General features: G+C 36.3%; 5 protein-coding genes and 1 pseudogene across 6 annotated transcripts in view; all 6 read right to left on the bottom strand.

The window, feature by feature from the left end:
• LOC104761562 (DNA topoisomerase 1 alpha) overlaps positions 1-1,232 on the bottom strand; it is a 2,750-nt gene extending 1,518 nt beyond the window's left edge. The window contains exons 1-2 of the mRNA XM_010484663.2: positions 1,081-1,232; positions 8-675 (exon numbers count right to left, since the gene is read on the bottom strand). Of these exons, the coding sequence (XP_010482965.2) occupies positions 8-640 (633 nt within the window). The 5' untranslated portion in view covers positions 641-675; positions 1,081-1,232. The remainder of the gene's footprint in view (positions 1-7; positions 676-1,080) is intronic.
• LOC104761564 (DNA topoisomerase 1 alpha-like) lies at positions 1,880-7,015 on the bottom strand. 2 transcript variants are annotated; one of them, XM_010484670.1, is made up of 16 exons: positions 6,806-7,015; positions 5,142-6,395; positions 4,787-4,981; positions 4,615-4,695; positions 4,475-4,534; positions 4,239-4,333; positions 3,993-4,149; positions 3,780-3,905; positions 3,510-3,590; positions 3,267-3,357; positions 3,047-3,180; positions 2,860-2,928; positions 2,693-2,782; positions 2,503-2,606; positions 2,251-2,419; positions 1,880-2,174 (listed from the first exon to the last, which is right to left on the bottom strand). In XM_010484670.1, the coding sequence occupies exons 2-16, from the start codon at positions 6,363-6,365 to the stop codon at positions 2,088-2,090; spliced, it is 2,763 nt and encodes a 920-aa protein (XP_010482972.1). In that variant the 5' UTR covers positions 6,366-6,395; positions 6,806-7,015; the 3' UTR covers positions 1,880-2,087. The 2 variants fall into 2 exon arrangements, with proteins under 2 accessions (XP_010482972.1, XP_010482973.1); XM_010484671.2 differs by having other exon boundaries at positions 5,142-6,398; positions 6,806-6,987.
• LOC104763473 (probable long-chain-alcohol O-fatty-acyltransferase 4) lies at positions 8,467-9,489 on the bottom strand. The gene has a single exon (XM_010486838.1). It carries the CDS (start codon positions 9,487-9,489, stop codon positions 8,467-8,469), a length of 1,023 nt encoding a protein of 340 aa, XP_010485140.1.
• Positions 10,377-11,387, bottom strand: LOC104763474 (annotated as a pseudogene).
• LOC104761566 (probable long-chain-alcohol O-fatty-acyltransferase 5) lies at positions 16,895-18,173 on the bottom strand. The gene has a single exon (XM_010484672.2). The coding sequence runs from the start codon at positions 18,108-18,110 to the stop codon at positions 17,064-17,066; it is 1,047 nt and encodes a 348-aa protein (XP_010482974.1). The 5' UTR covers positions 18,111-18,173; the 3' UTR covers positions 16,895-17,063.
• LOC104761567 (probable long-chain-alcohol O-fatty-acyltransferase 4) lies at positions 18,707-20,427 on the bottom strand. Its single transcript, XM_010484673.2, has 2 exons — positions 20,065-20,427; positions 18,707-19,963 (listed from the first exon to the last, which is right to left on the bottom strand). The coding sequence occupies exon 2, from the start codon at positions 19,917-19,919 to the stop codon at positions 18,882-18,884; it is 1,038 nt and encodes a 345-aa protein (XP_010482975.1). The 5' UTR covers positions 19,920-19,963; positions 20,065-20,427; the 3' UTR covers positions 18,707-18,881.

Raw genomic sequence — 21,036 nt, forward strand, 5'->3', positions numbered from 1 at the left:
TCTGATGCAACTTTTTAGCCAAAGGTTTCTTTTCATCAATAGAGACCTGTTTGGCCCCTGACATCCCACTATCATTCTTCTTCCGATACATTAACGAGATTGGAGCTTCATCATCTGACTCATCTTTTATGATTCCGTTAGCTCTATCAAGAGGTCGATCTCCACTATTCTTTTTTTCTGGCTGCGGTAAGGAAACCTGCCGTGAAGAACTTGGCCCTTTATTAGGCCGACTGGAATTTCGAGATCGTATGAAACTTATAGGTTTATCATCCTCAGAATCCTCATGCTCACTTTTACATTCAGACTGATCTTTATGTGACTGGCTCCTATCCTTAACAGTAGAGGGAGTATCATTCCGCAATGGTGACTTTGCTGGTGAAGCCTTAGAAGAACAAGATGGCATAGAGGATTTCACTATAGAAGTTCTATTCGAAGGAGTGGTTCCATTTGGGCTAGTCACAGGCGATCTCATAGGTGAAACCTTGCTGGAAGGAACTGCCTTGCTTCTCTGGAGATTGGATTTCGACTGATTCGAATTAGAAGTAACATTACTTTTCCTTTTGAACACTAAACGTTTGTCATCATCACTGTCTTCATACCCATTATCCATCACAGATTCTGAAACAGTTTCAGTGCCCATACTCGATGGAACAAGACAAGAACTCAGACCAACTTCTGACCAAAAATAGAACAAACCACAAAGAAATGTCAGAGGTTGCCCAAACAAAGGCAAACAAACACCATTACGACTACAAACAGTAAAATGACTACACTACAAGAAAATGAGTACAGTGATTCATAAACCCAAGAAACAACACTTTGATATATATGTTGACACACTACAAAGATTTTAACAACGCGCATGATTAAGTAAGACCCATTAAATCAAGAGACTACATCGTGATTAGATGAACATATAATTAGATAAAAACACATATTTGAAGAATCCATTGCAGTTGGAATACCAAATCCCCAATTCAGAATGAGAAACCCTAATTTGTGCTATAACTGGGTAATGATGCAAATTGAGCTTTAATCCAATCAAATTTCGGATAATTAACGTCGGATTGAAGAAGCTACCTTCTTCCAGAGATTGAAGAAATTGTCCAGCGAAGCCTATCTCTCTCTCTCCCTCGTATCTCTGTTCTCTCTTCTGCTCTGATGGGTTCTCTCGTTTTAACGACGAGGAGACCAAGGCATAAGGAGACTCTCTACAGGTTAGAGAGTTCTACCGCTTGAGGGTTTTGTTTTCTTTCACGACGTCGTGTTAACTCGCGCCATAACGTTTACTTTTACCGCCAGAGACATTTTTTTCACTTTTATCGCCCCATAAACTTTTTTTTTAATTGCCAAAAAATCCCATCCAAAAGTTGGGTTTAAGATGGAGAAATTGATTAATCATCGCCTCATGTAATTTGCTAAGCTGTGCAGCAATTTAAGTAAATAATATTAGTGATAAAATCAAAAATAACAAAAATTTAATTTCTTATCCGATACAATTACGTGTCATTGGATAAATTAGTATTTGGATATCAGTTAGATAAAATATGAAACGTATCATGATTAAATGACACTGCATTAGATAAATAAGATAGCATCGGATAAGATAGCAGATTAAGAATATATTTTCAGTTTTTAAAACCAATGACAAAACTTTTATCAAACTAAATTTTATTCCTGTAAATGTACCTCCCTTTTAATAGTAAGTTTTTTTATAACTAAAAAGCTTTTTAACCATTTGAAAGTTACCTTGAAGTACTTTTCATTACTAAAAAAGGTTAAAATGAATTTTGTAAATAAAGTCCTAAGAATTTAGTTACCTAGTGCATAAACCTATTAATAATCCATAGTACAAGTATTTTATTATGTATCATTATAATATTGTTGACCTGAATTGTTTATTGAGTAAAAAATTTATAACTGTTCTCTATAAAATATCCCATAGATTAGTCTTTGGTTTACTATTTAGAGAGAAGAAACCTCTTTTACAAATTTGTTTTCTTTCTTCTACTCTTTTTTAACTCTCTTTCTCTATCTCTGTAAACGTATGGTGAATGGTTAGGTGAAGCTCCTCAACGAAGATGTACTTATTCATCGCTGCTTAAACAGAATCTGAACTCAGGATCAACATCCATTGCCCAAGAGAACTTAGCTAGGAGAGACTTGTTAAATATCTGCAATATCAAAACAAGTCAATCTCAAGTGTTTGCAAAATCTGTGACTTTGTTAAAGCTTTTTATATATTATTACCTTCTCAATGGGGACATCGTGTCGTTTGCACCACGCAACAGTGATCCTAGGATCCATGTAATTGATCTTAGATGTGCCTAACGCGACGGTTTTCATATCTTCTTTCGTTCGCATATCCCTTTCCATCTTCTCGATCTTACCTTGCGTTTGCATTATCTTCTTCTCCAATCTGTTTTCCAAAGAAGATGATTTTTTAAGAGAGATGCTTATGCGATAGATAATAATGCATGTGAAGAAAGGTTTAGATATTACGCTTCAGGTGTTAAGTTCCTCTTTCTCTTTCCATCAGATCCCATTAATGGAGTTCTTCCTTTCTTAGCCCTGTCGAGATCAATATTCAGCTCTTTTATTTGCTCCTGCAAAAGAAATACAAAGATCATGGGCCTGAGAAAGTTGAAATTGTATTTTGATCAAAGCTAATTAGGATTTGCTTATAGTTTACCCTTAGTTCTTCTATTTTCACAGCCAGCTTCTCGACTTGTGCGCCATGTGATTTTGAGACAGTACGTTGATGGTTACAAATGATAGCGACCTAACCAAAAAATACGATGATTATATTCTCTTAAGTATCTATGAAAATACAGTAGCAGAGAGATCAATTGCCATTACCTCCTTGTTTGCTTGCTGATAAACGACAACTTTTTCAGGAACGTCGCCATCTCTGGTTTCTTTACTCAACTGTCATAACATCCCAACAAAAACGGCTTACAAAATAGTTTACTCAAGAAAATTTATATGCTATTAGGGTGTGGCAATGGATTAATTTAAACAGGGTTCAAAAAGATTGACAACATACCATTGAATCCAATGTGATGGATGCATTATACGTACGGAAGACTTTGGCTGTGAGACCAGCCATAAGCTCCTTAAGATGAGCATTGAGTTTTGAAGTATCTAATTCATCAAAGAGATCATCGGTTTTCGATTTTCCTGGATAGAAGACAAACCCCAAGTCATTTATCCAGTTTAGAAAGGTCAAGCATGAGATTAGATAACCAATTTAATTACTAACTAACCCGCTTGGAATTGCCCAATTGCCTTATAAACCTGCGGCTCAACCTCAACTGTGTTTACATACTGAATAGAGTCTTTACCAAGAAAGTCAAACTGAAAATGCCAAAGCGGATACCATAAGTCACTATAACATGCACCAAAAAAAAAAAGCCTTTGTTGAACAAAAGATAATCAATAACCCGGGCATTCTAGTACTCTCGCACATACGGCAGTCAATTTTGTTCAGGTTGAGATCAAGTATATACCTTTAACTTATTTGGAGGTATACACTCCACGTTTCCTACTTTTAATGTACAACAACCAACAGTATCTGCCTCATCGTCGTCCTATACAATAAAAATATGAAAACCAAGAAAGGAAAATCTGAGAGAGACAATTGTTTGAAATTCCAGAAACATGTTCAATAAATAAGAAGCCAGTGTTATGGAGTAATGATCTCTTATAAGCCAAAAACAATGATAAACCGAATAAAAAGAAGGATCTTTTTAGTTTAAGAAGAATCATTCATAAATTACCTTCTCGTTTCCTGCCCTAAGGGCTAGCTTATCGATAAGATATGTCGCAACTGCTATTTGCCCCTTTGTTACATCCTTGTTATTAAAATCTTTGGTGTATGCTGCTCTAATACTCCCTATATAGTTCTGCAAACAGATTGTAGGTTGCTCGATAAGAAAAGGAAAAGCAGGAAAGTTTACAAAATAGCTTTAGCGGAATCGAAAGCTCATTACGTGTAGCTTCCTCGCTTTCTCATATTTCTCCTTGTCGCTTTGTCCCTTCAACGAACTGCTAGCTGCCAAGAATACATACTTGAACTCTTTTGGATTGATAGGATCATTCCAAAAAGCAAGCCAGGTAACAGTATTATCATGCTTAACTTCTTTCCATCTGAAAAAACGAATAGCACTCTTAGAATCAGGTCATAGAAAAAAGCAAAACACGTGTCTGTTTCAAAGGGAAGCACATAAAAATAAGACCTTTCACCAGGGATAGGGCATACTGGAGTAGGCGCCTCTTTACCAATGTTGATTGTAATATCACAAGGACGAATCCGCTTTTTCAGCTTCCCCATCTTCAACATAATGACGCAGAAGAGAAAATTACTAAAATGAGAAATAACTATGGAAGCTGGGGAGACAAGGAAGAAAAATGTTCTAAATGTGAAGCTACAGCATACAACAGCATAATGTAAAAAAATGCAGCAAAAACTTACCTTAGGATGTTCTCCCCGGCCTCGAAACAACCCAGGGGGCTCAACTCTGAAATTTCCAATCTGGAATTGTTGAAAATTATGATTAGTAAATTTTAAGAAGTTGATTTCTATCACACAAACACAAAAAAAAAAGGAATTACCCTCTCCCTGACACCATCAAGAACAGCCCACATGTATTTCTCCTCCTGCTCTAATTTCTCCTCTTTCAAAATCCTTTTCTCCTGTACATCATTAGCATTATAACATTATCATTCAACATCTTCATGAGAATAGCGTACTAATGAACTTTATCTTATAGAAACTAAATTTTACTTCTGCAGTCATTTGTTTCTTTGTCTCCTTCTCCTCCATATACCATTCATAAATGGGAGTGAAGTCACAATCATCTAAATTTTTGATTATATGATTCTTTCCAAGTATTTTCCGCCAATCAGTCCAGAAATTCTCTCTGAACTTTGGTTTAGTGTAATATTCTGTTTCCCTCATCACCGCAAACATAGTTGCGACCTGCAGATAGAAATGACATATTATCAGCTCAGCACTCATGACTAAGAGAAAGCATACAAAAACACGCTGGACAATAAGATGGAAGTCAACGGCTGCAGAAAGTAAGCGAAGAAAACTGTCATGGGATAGAGACGCAGAAAAAAAAAGACAGAGAAAGGACCTCTTCTTGTTCAGGAGTTAAGTCAACAGGCTTTCCCTGATACAATATCTTAACCCCATGACGCTTATATGGAGGTGGGAAAATAACACCATTGTGCTCTAGAGTTTTCCATTTCGTTTGTCCATCTCCAGAAGGTAATGATTTTGAGGATTTCGAATATTTAGAATCTTTCACCCATTTGTTTGGCTTTTTAGCTATTGTTCTGGATGAAGAAGCTATCATTTTACTAGAATTTGGCTTCGCGGAGGAGGATTTATTGTTTGAGGAATCTGACCTAATCCTTGAGGCAATAGGAACATGATCATCACCATCTGAGTTATCTTCTTTCACAGTTGCTTGGGTAGCTCTCAACGGCTTTGATGCATCCAGATTCTTTCCTTTGGCATCTGGCGTAGCTGCATTATGTGAACCTTGCTCCACTTTCACTGATCTAGCTGGCTCTGACAGCTTGGGCCTCTTAACAGAAGATTGATTCGAGGAACTCCCCTTCTCAAGAGGTCTCTTAGCAGGTGCCTGAGAACTGTGCCCTTCAGTCTTAGGTGTGACACCATTCCGATTGATATTGTTAACCAAAGGTCTCTTCTGTTCGCTATGAACAGGCTTGCTACTTGATGTACCCACACTGGTCTTTGTCTGACCCGTTGAGGACATGGGAGCTCTCTCATCCAAAACTCTCTTTTTAGTGTTGTTATCACTCAATCCCTGAGGTCTCATATTCCCCTTTTGTACTGATTGCTGCGTACTCCCACGCCCAGAAGAGCTCGGCTGTTTGATAACCTCCTTAGAATCCATTTTAAGCCTGACACTCAAAGGTTTGTCATCCTCAGAATCCTCATCATCGCTTTTGGACACAGATGGTGCTTTCCCCAAACCGTTCCTCTCCTTAGCAACAACAACGGATCTATCATCCCGCAATGGTGACTTCAAAGTCGAACGTTGAACAGACGAAGATGACGGTAACGACGGTTTCATCATTGAACTTCTAACAGATGAAGCTGATCTACTCGGGCTTGTAATAGGAGACCTCGTTGGTGGTGGGGACTTGATGGAACCAACAGACGAGTTTCTCATTGCACTATTATTAGTAGGCCTTGAATGATTTGTTGTAGCTGCTGTATTATTACTGGTTCTCTTAAAAACCAAAGGAACGTCATCTTCATCTTCATCTTCGTACCCGTCATGACCATTTGGCACAACAGGCTTCACAAACGCCTCAGTGGCCATACCCAACAAGGCAAGTTTATTCACAATCAACTGCTGATCAACAAATGAAACAAAAAGGAAAGACATTTAAATTGTTTTGAACTGCACCAAACTTGAATTAATAATACATTAACATACTTAAACATTCATTTCAGAAAACTAAACCCGGAACATGCATAAAGACATTTCAATTGGTGCCAAGGGAACTCAATGTTAATCCCAAAACATATAAAATACAATCAATCGGGTAAAAATTTGGAATTCCGATATGTGAATGAATTGAATACGATACGAACAAAGAATGATGTAATTGAATTCTCTCGTTTTGTTCAATTGAAAACTCGAAATCCCCAAATTGAAGCAAGAAACCCTAAATTTGAAATCAAACATGAATTTGTGAAATTGAGCTCAAAATTCAATCGAAATCGGGATGAAATGTTTTCGAATTTGATGCAAACTACCTTAGGGCCACGATGAAATCGGCGATGATGAATCTCACAGGGACACACGCCTCAAGGATTTCTTACCAGCCTTTGGTTTCTTGTCCGTATTTTGTGATGTAGAGGCTAAGTTAACGAAAGACTCGGAATAGTTCAGCGGGTCTTGACCCCTTTAAGACTTTATTTCTTATACGAATCGTAAATTCTTGCTTGGGTTAGATAAATGAAGAGGCCCAATTTGAGATATATATATATATATATATATATATATATGCATGAACTGTTCCAACTATCTATTTTTAAAAACTTAGGAATAAAAGTGTGATTTATTTTATAAAGTTGGATTGGATGCATGTATTACATGTGTCAATAATAATAATAATTATACTACCAAAAAAAAAATAATAATAATATTTTCATCTTATCAAAAAAGTTAAATAGTAAATTATATATATATATATATCCATGAACTGTTCTAACTGTCCATTTTTAAAAATTTAGGAACAAAAGTGTGATTTATTTTATAAAGTTGGATTGGATGCATGTATTACATGTGTCAATAATAATAATAATTATACTACCAAAAAAAAAATAATAATATTTTCATCTTATCAAAAAAGTTAAATAGTAAATTATAAAATTTATATAATTGAATTCCTATATTAAAATATTTTATAGATATTTTCTACAAAGTTAAATTTAAAAATTATGATTTAAAAGATCTGAAATTTATCTCATTGGAACTTTGGAAGTTTCTAATTTAAAGCTTGGAAATGTTCTTGAAATTTATTTATTTGTAATTTTGTAGATTGTTCATTTGCGTATTGTTGTAGAATATATCGTGATGCAGCATTCTAGAAGCTTCTTAGTTTCTTCTTCTTCTCCACGTTTCATTTTATGTTGGTGTTATTCAATTTCTTTTTGGTATGTTATTTCCTTTTCTTTAAGATTCTCTTTAGGTGTTTAGCATTATTGAATTTAGGGCTAGCGGTTTTGCCCCTCTCTCCTATTAAAGCATTGAGCTTTATCTTTGTACGGCAGCTTTTGATTTCTAATAATATTGTCGAGAACTCTTCTCTTCAACAAGTCTTTGAACTCTTGCTTTTTTCTTTAGAAAAATCTAGAATTCTAAGTATATAAGTCTTGCTCAACAATCTCCTAGATTAGTTGAGATTTCTTGTATTTGTTCCTATACATATAAGTTTTGCTTTAACAATCTCTTGATTAGTTAAGACTTTTTGTATCTCTCTTTACATCATATCGACACGTAGACATAATTGGCCACGAGCCCACGATCTTGTTAGTTTTAAACTTTTAATAAGTTGAACTTTATAAATGTACACCATAACCATAAATGTGATTACCAAGATAACATAAGTACATGTACGATGACGAGGACGATGAACATTATTGGGTTAGTCTCACGCTAAACATATGGCCTTCTTGCACCAATGGACTTCTTGCGGGCGATAGCTTAATTACAATCACTTCAATTTGTAAGCTATTTCGTTACTTCTTTTAATAGTTACAACTCATATATAATATATAGGCCGGAGTCTGTTGTGTGCTGTTTTAAGTTGAATCTATATTGAAATACACATGTGACATGTGCATGTGTATATTAGTTTTAGTCACGTATTTGCTGATAATAGTTATGCGCAATCACGTTAGAAAACAAAAGATTATATCACCCAAAGGAAAAACTTGCGCTTGAAGAAATTAATGAACAACAAAGTTTCGTTGGCTCGTCTCTCCATGACGCTAGTCCTTGTAAGCTGAGGAAAAAACAACAAACCACCGGTCATGACCACAAACCCCACCGTGAGTAGCCGTGATACCATAACACCCATCCTCCACCGCTGCACCAAACTCGTCCTCTTCACTACTGCTTCCGTGGCAGTACAAAGTCCATGTAGCACAAAGAACCAAGTGACTTCCCCTGTAGGCATCTCAAAGGTTAAAGTGAAGAAAAAGACCTCGTGAGCAACACCAGAGACGATGAACGTCGCCAAAACCGCCAAAAACCTAGCCCAATCTGAGCTCATTCGGCCTTTGCAGAGCCGCCAGACAGGGACGTATATGGCTGGCCGGAGGATTGCTGGGACCATGAGGTTCCATCGGCGACCCCAGAAGTCTTGAAGGGAAGTAGCTAAGTATGGCTCATTGAACTGTGGTTCAAGATCGCACCCAAGAGTGTTAGTGGCAAGAACTTTGACAAGGGTTAAGAAAAGCTCATACTCCAAGTATATTTGTAGAGAATAGACAGCAAATAGCAAGACCGGAGGCAGATTTTGTTTGTAATCATAAAAATGTAACAACATACCAAAGATGGCGACTTTAATGGCAAATTTTGATTTGGGGAAATGGTTTTGATGAGGTTTAGGGTTTTGTTGAAGCTTGATTGGGAAGCAAGTTAAGCAGATGAACTGAGCTAGATTAGGTGGAACTGGGAAAAGAGGACCTTGATCAAAGGAGAAGAGTATGAGTTTTAAATTGGCAGTCCCTGAGAGGAAGAAGGATATGGTTCCACAGATATGCAGAGAGGAAAAGAAGAAAGGAAGAACAAGGAACATAGCACAAACTGGAAGAACCGAGATTAATCGAGAAATACCAGCTTTAATTTTGGTTGATAAGTAGTAACAATAAGATACTGAGATTGTAGTTAGAACCCATATCTCGATCAATCTCTTGAATTCTTCATCCATTTCTCAGATATCCTTTTTCGTATGAATTTCTGACGTTTAATTATAATTAATCACTGATCTAGGTTTTAAACTTGGTTGTTTTCGTGTATAACAAGCAACCGGAATGACCTAATAGAAAATTAGGGGTATATCATGTGGTCTTACAGCTACAGAGATGGAAGTAAGAAGATTCTGACAGCAAATTGCTTCTACTTTGATCCAAGTTCGTTTCAGTCTTGTTTAAAACATATTTGAAGTTAATGTAACATCAACGCAGCTTCTTATGTATAAGTTTACGTGATGCACCCACAACGCAGCTTCGTTGGTTGCTTTGTGTTTTTCTTTTCTCGTTTGTATATGATGGTTGCTTCTTAAGTTTGTAAAACAAGATCAGTACGCAGATTAATTAGAGAACAGCAGTTCGATTCTGCAATTTACATATTTTGCTTTGCAAATTTTGTAAACTAAACCCTTCTTATTTTATAATGAAAATTTCAAGACATGCATATTATGAAGTTTGAACTTTCGACCGTAAAAGAAGATAAGTCGTATTTATTGTTATTTTAGTAATTGTATTGATTGATGATACTTTGTTGAAGTAAAAAAAAAATGTTATAGATCAGTGAAATGATTGGAAGAGAGGTACAATGAAACACAAGTTTTGAATCTTGGTGATAAGTAGTAAACAGTATCATCTATCAAAGTTGGTTTGAGAAAGAGAGAAGGTTAATTTCTTTCTTTCCTTTCCAATTTTGGTTAGGTTATTTTGGTATATCTTGAAAACGACAATCAGTTTAATCAAATTAGGATTTATATGTTACTTTTTCTAATATTATTATTCCATCATTCCACAAGAATCATGTAAAATATATTGGAGGAAAAAACATGTAATAAATACATACGTGGAATCAAGCTAACAAAAACTTGCGCTTGCAGAAATCAGCGAACAACAAGGTTTCATTAGCACGTCTCTCCATCACGCATCTCCGTTTTAACTGAGGGAAGAAAAGCCAACCACCGGTCAGACACACAAATCCCACCGTGACAATTCTCGAGACAACCGGTCTCACCGGCCACCGCCCCACAAAAGTCTTCTTCTTCACCAACACTTCAACCACCGTGCAAACTCCATGTAACACAAAGAACCAAGTGACTTCCCCGGTAGGCGGCTCACGGGTTAACAAGAGGAAGAGCGCCTCGTGAGCCACACCGGAGACTATGAATGTCGCTAAAACACCAATGATCATAGCCCACTCGGAGTTTACTAAGTATTCGCCAATTCGCCTCACAGGAGAATAAACACTTGACCGGAGAATAGCCGTGACCATGAGATTCCACCGGCGACCCCAAAAGTCTTAAAGAGAGGTGGCTAAGTATGGTTCGTTGAATTGAGGCTCGAGGTCGCAACCAAGTGTGATGCTGACAACAGATTTGAGTAAGGTTAAAAGAATCTCATGCTCTAAGTATACATGGAGAGGATAGAGACCTAATAGTAGAACCGGAGGGAGATATTGTATGTAATTATACACATGTAACATCACACCAAATATTGCAACTTTAACAGCAAAAAACCATTTGGGGAAATGGTTTATGGATTTAGGGTTTTGTTGAAGCTTGATGGGTAAGCAAGTCAAGGAAATGAATTGGGAGAGATTTGGGGGAATTGGAAAAAGTGGGCCTTGCTCGTTGGAGAATTGTATGAGCTTTAAACTTGCAAGGGAAAGATAAAACGCTGTGTGTGAACAGAAAATCACAGAGGATAAAAACAGAGGAAGAACAAGGAACAGAGCACATACGGGAAGAACTGAGTGTAATCTAGGTAAACCAACTTTGAGTTTGGGTGATACGTAGTAACAGTAAGATACTGAGATTATCGCAGATAGCCATACTAGAATGAAGTTCTTGATTTCTTCCTCCATCTTTTGAGAACTATTTTCCTTTTTTGCGTTGCTGAGTTTTCAAAATCACGGAGGTTATAACTTGATCATTGCGTGTAATATACACAAGAAACAGAATGAAAGTAAGGCATGTGGTTTTACACGTAGATAACGGAAGAAGATAAACCAGCTTTTGCTTCTACATTGGTCCTCGCTAAGTTTACTCTTGTAATGCAAATTTAAGTTTTTGTAATATTACTAACATTGATACCACCAAAAAAAAAAGTTGTTGTAATATTTCTTAACATTGATACCACAAAAAAAAAAAGTTTTTGTAATATTAACTTACAGATCAAATACATATTGATAAAAAATTAAATACCTCTAACGCTACAAACGCATGCATACCTTCATTTTTTTTTTATCAGTTTTATATGATTACAATAAATAATGTGGATAGACAATATCCCTAGGGGAATTCCACTTAGAAATGCAATTCACTGGGAGATAAGAAATAATTTGTGTCTAAAGAAATCAATGATCAAGGAGATTTCATTGGAACATCTCTCCATCACGTTGCTACGTATCAATTGAGGAAAAAACAGCCAACCAGTGGTACCATTTACAAACCCCATCGTTAGCAGCCAAGACACAACCGGTCTCACCGGCCACCGCCGCACAAACGCCGTCCTCTTCATAGCCACTTCCGCCACCGTGCAAATTCCATGTAACACAAAAAACAAAGCGACTTCCCCTGTAGGCATCTCACGTGATTTGCATACAAGATTAATAAATCAGCTATCGATGATAAACATAAGTAAAAAAAAATAATTGTCAATATATATGATTAATTAGCTAATTTTTAATGTCATATGGCTCTTGACTTGATTGCTTTCGAGTTTGATTATTATTATATCAAGAAGTACAGAGTAGTTTAACCACAAATTGCCAAGATTATTATTATTATTATAATGCAATGTAATAATACAAATTGCCAAGAAAATCACTTCGATGAAATTACTTCCACTTTCATCATCATGATCTTCTTTTGATGTCTGGATCAACGGATGTCTAGAAGTCGAGGATCTTGAAGACAATGTTTTCTTCCACACAATGACTTTAGTAACTTGATGACTCAATGGCTCTACATTAAAAGGCTTAATTTAGACGCTACAACTCATAAAACAAAGACAGCAGATAAATGATAAATCAAACCCAAAAAAAAAAAAACAGACCTTGAGAAACCGGTGAAGAACTCTTCCCTCTACAACAACCTCGCTTCAAAGATGCAAGAACCGCTATTTTGAATTCTGCTTTCCTGGTTAACAAAATTAAGACTCACGAATCAAGCTTCAATTTCAGTTTCCAGATCAACACCCTTTTACATAAAGCAAACAGACCTAAGACCTGCTATATCAGAAAATCTGACTTTGATCTTGTTAGCTTCAAGAATTCTTGAAACTTCTTTGCCAGATTCAAAAGCTCTAAAAGAACTTATGCTCTATATCTTTCATGGTGGGGACAAAGTCTTTAGCTCTATGTGTGATAAACTCTGATGGATCTTCTCTTTCACTGTTTCTAGCTTCATCATCATCATCATCTTCACAACTCTGTTTCCTCTGCTTTAAAACTCGACGAGTCTTGCAAAGTCACTGAGCCACATTTCGCTACATTTTCCTTGAATAAACTTCTCTAATCCCTACAACTGGTGCATCACAATCGATCTCTGTTTGTTCACTTAGCCCTACAAATCTTAAGTTATCAAAATCATCACAAGTGTCAAAATAGTCCTAAGAAGACGTCTCCTGCCTGCGAGGACGCGACAGAGGAGGAGAAAGCGCCGACATTGTCTCATCTAGATCGTCGTCGCCACTACTCAGAGGGTTAATCGTGAAAGTCACAGCAGAATTAGCCGTATCTGTCTTTCATGTAACTTAGATTCACAAGGGGGTTAGGGTTATGGTTTGGATTTGAGCAAGTAGTCAGGTAGTTAAGAAGTTTTTTTTTAATTATTTTCTTTTTTAAATTAGCAATTTATATTTTTATTATTTAAGTTTATGTAAAAGTAAAGGTAAAACTGGTTTTTGATTATTATAAAACCTAAATGACCAAACTTGTGAAAATAAAGTATAATTGGACATTTTTTTTAAAAAAAATATCCTTTATTTCCAATTCTCCGTAGATTAAACGGTGTTGGTGGAAGCCTGTTTCCAAATTTTGGGTACGTACAACATAAACTTGTTTCTACGTTAGTAAAATATTTGGTCCACTATGATAATACTAATTTTTTGAATTTGTCTATGATATTTTAGTTTATGTACGAATGATCATTTACTCCTGATGTAGTAAATAAATCTAAATCCTGAAATCTATAGTTCTACACAAAAAACCAATAAAAATTTAGAAAACGTAGTTGGTTTTCAAATTAATATTTTAATCAATAATCAGTTTGCAAATAAATCATTGACTTTGAATATATTTCCAAACGTAAGCTTTGAAACAGTGACGTTCCCACTAATTTGCAATTTGACCAAACACGTTTAATTAGAGTAATTTATTACTCTATCTCTATCTTAACATTTTTGAAATAGACTTTTGTGTTATCCTATTTTATCTTTGTATCCAAACAAGTTTCAACTAAATTTTCTACCATTTTTACAACCAAACACAATCATTTTCTTATTTGATAATATTAATTTCCTAAAAACTATCTACCTAATTTAAATCAATATGTTAAATTAAAATATAATTTCCTTGCACTTTTATTTAATCTTATATTTAATTATTTTAATTATTATTTAATACATAAAGTTAATAAAATTTTAGATTTTTTTCAGCATATGATGTGATTAAAATTTTTATAAACGGATATATATTTTAAAATTTTTCTTAGGATATTTATAACCAAACAAGTATATCCACATATAGAGCTCGAAATACATTTTTAAAGTACAATAGGGTGTCATCACTTTTTGGTTTTTTGCCAATTTCGGGTAAGATTTTTAACTAAAATTATAACCAATTCAATTATCTGGATCCTCCTTAAGATTACCGAATATTTTGGGCCGGTTTTTAATTCATAGCGTACTTATTTACATCCACTTAATGTCAATTAATGTCCATTGTATCTTAGGAAATATCTAATTTAAATGCCGAATTTTTTGGGCTGAGTTTGACAAAAAGAATTGATAACACAAATTCTGTAATAACATCCATATAATATAGCAACTAATTCAAGATGAACATATCTTAGGAAATATCTCATTTGTGTTTAATAAACGATTACATATTTGCTAAGTTCATATTAGCTTTAAATGTACATTATTAATCCAATAATATCAATTGAGATTCAAAATAAAAATATGTCATATCATTTATTCATAAATCATAACTAACCAAATCATAAAATGTATATTCTCAACTTGCGAATCAAGAGTTTATACAAAAACTATATACAACTGTTAACAGTATATATATGCAATTCACCATCAACTACAAGCATCACAAAACTATTACAGTATCATATCAACAAAATAATAGACATGTGGTGTACCACGGGGTAAAACCTAGTGACTAAATAAAATTAGTCACAGAATACATTACTCTATGATTTTAACGATTTATTTCTCCAAAGGTAGAAAAACTTGTGCATGACGAAATCAATGGACAAAAAGGCTTCATCAGCGAGTCTCTCGATCATGCCGCTCCTTGTAAGCTGAGGGAAAAACAAGCAACCACCAATCACAACAACCACAACACCTACCGTGAGTAGTCGTAAAAATCAACGGACATATCTTCCACCGCCGCACCAAGCTCGTCCTCTTCGCCGCTCCTTCCGCGGCAGTGCAAATAAACTCCCATGTGATACAAAGAACCAAGTGACGTCCCCTGTAGGCGATTCACATGTAAATTAGAAGAAGATCAGCTCTTGAACTGCACCGGAGAGAGGAACGATGAAACAATGATAAAAGTTTCTCAAATACACTTAAAAAAAAAACGATCTGAACTCTTTCAAACGCATCTCCGTAAAATCCTAATATCCTCATGATTCCATGTGATTAGATGAATAACCAAAAAGTATACACACAAATAATAATATAGCAAACTGTTTATTGACACAAATAAGCTTATACATGTTTTAATTTAGTTCAACATGATTACATTGATATAAACATATTTATTTATAGTGGTGATTTTGTAGTATATATTACAAAAGTCCAATGACACTATGTTTTAAATATTTATATTTTTATAAATCTTTTCTAATTCCGCAATATCAGGGTTCCACCAATCCCAAGAAAATAGAAAACTCATGCTTTATTAGATCAGTGAACAACAAAGATTCACGGGCGAATCTCTCCATCGCGCCGCTCCGTTTGATCTGAGGGAAATATAACCAACCGGCGCTCAAAACCACAAAACCCGCCGTCAGCAGGCGCAAAACAACCGGTCTCACCACCCATCTCCCCAACGTTTTCCTCCTCTTCACAATAACTTCAACCACAGTGCAAACCCCATGTAACACAAAGAAACAAGTAACCTCCCACGTAGGCGCTTCACGGGTAATATAGAAGAAGAACAGCATCTCATGAAGCAAACCGGATACAAGAAACGACGCCAAAACACCAATGAGTGCAGCCCGTTCGGAGTTCATTAAGTGGCTGCATACTCGCCGCACAGGGATGAAGACGCTTGACCGGAGAAGAGCTTAGACAGGGAGATTCCACCGGCGACCCCAAAAGTCTTGAAGAGAGGTGGCTAAATATGGTTCCTTGAAAAATGGCTCAAGGTCGAACCCAAGAATGATGGTGAGAAAATCTTTGAGAAGTGAAATGGGAATCTCAAGTGACAGGTACGCATACAGAGGATAGAGATCCAATAGCAGATTCGGGTAAAACTTTTCTATGTGACTATTATACACATGTAAGACAACACCAAAGACTAAGACTTTAACAGCAAAAAACCATTTGGGTAAATGATCTTGAGAATTAGGGTTTTGTTGGGTAGACAAATGAAGTAAAGGAAATGGATGAGATTTGGGGGAGTTGGGAAGAGAGGACCCTGATCGAAAGCAAAGAGTATGAGCTTGAAATTGGCTTGCCATGTGAGGAAACTAGATGTGATGAAAGAGAAATGCGCAGATGAGAAAAACAGAGGAAGAACAAAAAACAGAGCACATACAGGAAGAAGAGAGATTAATCTCAAAACACCAGCTTTGATTTTTTGTGATACGTAGTAACAATAGGATACTGAGATTATTGCAGAAGCCCAAGCTTTGATGAAGGTTATAAACTCTTCTTCAATCTCTCTCATATCTTTTGTTTGTTTGTTTTATTTTACTGTGTTCTTGAGAATTCTTGTAAAGGTTTTTAAGTTAGTTTTTGCGTGTATAGTAAGTAATGGGAATGAGCTTAAACCTTAAATTAAAATCATCATGTTAAGGCATGTGCTCGGAGACAACGAACTAACTTTGCTTCTACGTTCTGTCTGATGAGGCTGGTATGTAATGGGATCAGTGGGATGTACGATATGACAGAACACTAGACTCACTAGTTACGTACCCACCATTCAACTAAGTTTTTCTAGGGTCGATAAGATACATTTACGGGCTTTTATGATCCAATATTGAAGGTGTACATACATGGAAATAAAAATTAATGTCATGAATACTAGATAGATAGAGAGAGCAATGGGATCAACACAACAGCTTGTACTTATTTAAAACTCGTCACTGATATTCCCATGTCCCAACAAAGTAAATAACTTCTTCTTAACGAACTCAACGACCAACACAGCTTCGTATGTGAATCTCTCCATCACGCTGCTCCTTCTAAGCTGAGGTGTAAACAACCAAACGCCAGTCACAAACACGAACCCCACCGTGAGCAGCCGGGAAACCACAGGACTCAACCGCCACCGCTTCATAACCGTAGTTTTCTTCTTCACCGCCAACTCAGCCGCAGTGCAAACCCCATGTAACACAAAGAAGAGAGTAACTTCTCCTGTAGGCATCTCACGTGTCATGTAATAGAAGAGCAATTCATGAACCAAACCGGAGACGATGAACGCCACCAAAATCCCCGGAAACAGAGCCCAACCGGAACTCATTCGACGTTCAGAGACTCGCCGCATTGGAGCATAAACGGCTGGCCGGAGAATTGCCGGAACCATGAGATTCCACCGGCGACCCCAGAAGTCTTGTAGAGATGTAGCTAAGTATGGTTTATTAGACTGTGGCTCAAGATCACACCCTAGAGTAATAAAAACCAAAACTTTGACGAACGTTAAAATAATCTCAATCTCTAAGTAGAGATGAACAAAATAGAGACCCAACATTACAATCGGATGCAGATTTTGTTTGTAACCATACAAATGTAACAGCACACAAAAGATTGCAACTTTACTGGCGAAAACCAATTTGGGCAAATGATTTTGAGATTTAGGGTTTTGCTGAGCCTTGATGGGGAAGCAAGTGAAGCAGAAGAACCGAAGGAGATTAGATGGAATTGGGATTAAAGGACCTTTATCGAAAGAGAAGAGGATGAGTTTAAAATTAGCGAGCCATGTGAGAAAAAACGCTGTGATTAAAGATAAATGCAGAGAAGAGAAAAACAAAGGAAGAACAAGAAACAGAGCAAGGACAGGGGAAACTGAGAGTAATCGAGGAACACCAGATTTGATCCTAGGTGGTATGTAGTAACAATAAGATATCGAGATTATTGCAGAAAGCCATACTTTGATCAAGTTCTTGTGTTCTTTATCCATAGTTTGCTTTTTTTTTTTGGCAATCACTGAGGTTTTCACTTTGCTATATACATTAGTATATGTTTTGGTCTTTAAATGGGAAAACCATAGTAGTTAGACAACATCAATTACATAAAGTAGGTGAGATGTAGATTGAATACAAAGAAGAGCATTAATGTCGAGTCCTTGGGTAGTAAATGGTAGTAATATCCGAAACCACACAAATAGCTAGTGGTAAATATCTCCTTGGGATGAGGACCATGCCAGAGAAGGAATGGTTAGCCATTTGGTCCATAGTAAGTGCAACAATATTTTGGTCGCTTGAGAAAGATATTGTTTGATTCAACTCAGATTGTCCACCAATTTTTTTAAAAACTTTATTTTGCCCACACATAGATTAATTTTGTGCGTGGAAACCTAATTAATATCTAAATTTTGGCTTTAACATAAACTTGTTGTCTACGTAAGTTAAATATTTGGTCCACTACGTATACTGCGTGAATATATTTTTGGTCCAACATTTACATTTAGTCTACTAAAAGAACCCAACTTGTGTATGATAATTTGTGGACAAATCATTTACTGATGGTTACTCATAGTGTCTGCGTTGTAGTATATAATCATTAACTTTGAAAATATTTCCAGACGTAAGCGTAGAAACAATGACGTTTTCACAATTGGACAATTTAGTATTTTACCAAACACGTTTAAATCGAAGATATTAGTTTTCTTCCCAAATCCATATAAAGTAATATGGTTGATAAAATTAGCTATATAGAAAACATCATTAACCTACGATTTTAGCGATCTATTTCTCCAAAGGTAGAAAAGCTTGTGCTTAACGAAGTCAATGGACAAAAAGACTTCATCAGCGAGTCTATCGATCATGCCACTCCTTGTAAGCTGAGGGAAAAACAACCAACCACCAGTCACAACCACAAAACCCACCGTGAGTAGTCGTGAAATCATCGGACACATCTTCCACCGCCGCACCAAGCTCGTCCTCTTCACCGCTCCTTCCGCGGCAGTGCAAACTCCATGCAATACAAAGAACCAAGTGACTTCTCCTGTAGGCGATTCACGTGTGAAATAGAAGAAGATCAGCTCGTGAACTGCACCGGAGACGAGGAACGACGCAAAAACCCCCAAGAACAATGCTTGATCCGAGTTCATTTTCCGACCGGCCATTCGTCGCACCGGAACGTAGACGGCTGGCCGGAGAATCGCGGGAACCATGAGGTTCCAACGACGACCCCAAAAGTCTTGAAGAGAGGTGGCTAAGTATGGTTCGTTGAACTGTGGCTCGAGGTCGCACCCAAGAGAGATACTAAGCAGAAGTTTCAGAGGAGCTAAGAGAATCACATACTCCAAGTATATATGCAGAGAATAGAGAACCAATATCATATTCGAAGACATGTATTTTTTGTATTCATACATTTGTAACAGCACACCAAATATGGCAACTTTAATGGCGAAAACCCATTTAGGCATTTGATCTTGAGATTTAGGGTTTTGTAGTGGCTTAATGGGGAAGCAAGTGAAGCAAATGAACTGAGAGATACTAGATGGAATTGGGAAAAGTGGACCTTGGTCGAAGGAGAAGAGGATGAGTTTGAAATTGGCCAGCCACGTGAGGAAAAAAGCAGCTGAACCAGAGAAATGAACAGAGGAGAAAAACAGAGGAAGAAGAAGAAACAGAACACATATAGGAAGAACAGAGAGTAATCGAAAGACACCAGCTTTGACTCTAGTTGATATGTAGTAACAATAAGTTATTGAAATGATTGCTGAAACCCAAACCTTGATGAAGTTCTTGAGTTCTTCCTCCATCTCTTGAGATCTTCTTTTACCGAGGTTTTGACTTTATCTAGTTGCTACATACATCAAAATCAAATTATTAAATATAAATTCGATGAACCAAATAACTTGCAATTTGACTTGAAAGATTGCTAAAATATCCGGACAAAGAACGAACCAGTTTTGCAGCGCTCTCTCTCTCTCTCTCTCTCTCGCTCTCTCTCTCTCTCTCTTCATGCCTACTCTACTCTAATACTCTACTAGCTTCTAAGTAGTAGGTAGTGTGACCTTAAGTTACGGAGAAGGTTAATGTAGAAATCCAAATCTTGATGAAGTTCTATCCCTCTCCCCGGATCTCTTTTTGCATTGTTGAGTTCTTGGAAACATCGAGGTTTTGGAACTTACTGGTTGCGTGTGTGAGAAGTAATCAGAATGAATTAGATAACAGAAAAACTAAAGTATTTGGAAATGTCTGACAAAAAGACCATCAATATTTCAATAATATCTGATCAAGGACTAGATGATCTACAGTTCCACGATTTGACATCTACTAACCCCCACTGGAGACAACAAACCGCTCTTTAGCTTTATTTGGAAATTTCGCAAAAGTTGTATGATTATTGATAATGATAACCAAGCTTGATATTTTTCTTAGGACGATCTATATAACCTAAAACACGTGAACTTTTATTTCACGATGACTCACGAAAGTTCTTAGTATATAGAAGCAACAAAGCTTTGAAGCCAAACCCTAAGGATTTTGGTTAAAGACAATTTTATGGGGGAAACTTCACGTTAAACTTGACCCAAAAGTCAAATTTAATTATGGGGCATTAGTCCAAGTAATCAAAATCGGACCAATCACAAGAGGGCTCTAACTTGACCAGTGTTTTAAAAAAACAATTTAGAACATAATGTTGTAGAAGACTCTAGACACTAGAGTAGAATTAAAGATCTGATGGTAGAAGAATCTTGATCTTTTGTAAGAGAGGTTGGGGGAGCTTTTGTTCTTCATTACCAATTTAATTTGTAACAAAGATATAAAGAGTAGGATCTTTTTATTAGAAAGCTAGAAAAAACAAGATTTAGTCTTTCAGTTTTTAGAAATTTAGGTTTTAGTAGTATGATTTTGGTTCTTGATTACCTATAG

The sequence above is a fragment of the Camelina sativa genome, chromosome 18 (genome assembly GCF_000633955.1).
Source record: "Camelina sativa cultivar DH55 chromosome 18, Cs, whole genome shotgun sequence".
Lineage (NCBI taxonomy): Eukaryota > Viridiplantae > Streptophyta > Magnoliopsida > Brassicales > Brassicaceae > Camelina > Camelina sativa.

Coding starts and splice junctions, on each gene's coding strand:
- LOC104761564 (XM_010484670.1), bottom strand. CDS start 6,365: ATGGCCACTGAGGCGTTTGTGAAGCCTGTTGTGCCAAATGGTCATGAC. Junction 4,535..4,614: donor TTGATGGTGTCAGGGAGAGG/GTAATTCCTTTT, acceptor CAACAATTCCAG/ATTGGAAATTTCAGAGTTGA. Junction 3,906..3,992: donor AGAAAGCGAGGAAGCTACAC/GTAATGAGCTTT, acceptor ATCTGTTTGCAG/AACTATATAGGGAGTATTAG.
- LOC104763473 (XM_010486838.1), bottom strand. CDS start 9,489: ATGGATGAAGAATTCAAGAGATTGATCGAGATATGGGTTCTAACTACA.
- LOC104761566 (XM_010484672.2), bottom strand. CDS start 18,110: ATGGATAAAGAACACAAGAACTTGATCAAAGTATGGCTTTCTGCAATA.
- LOC104761567 (XM_010484673.2), bottom strand. CDS start 19,919: ATGGAGGAAGAACTCAAGAACTTCATCAAGGTTTGGGTTTCAGCAATC.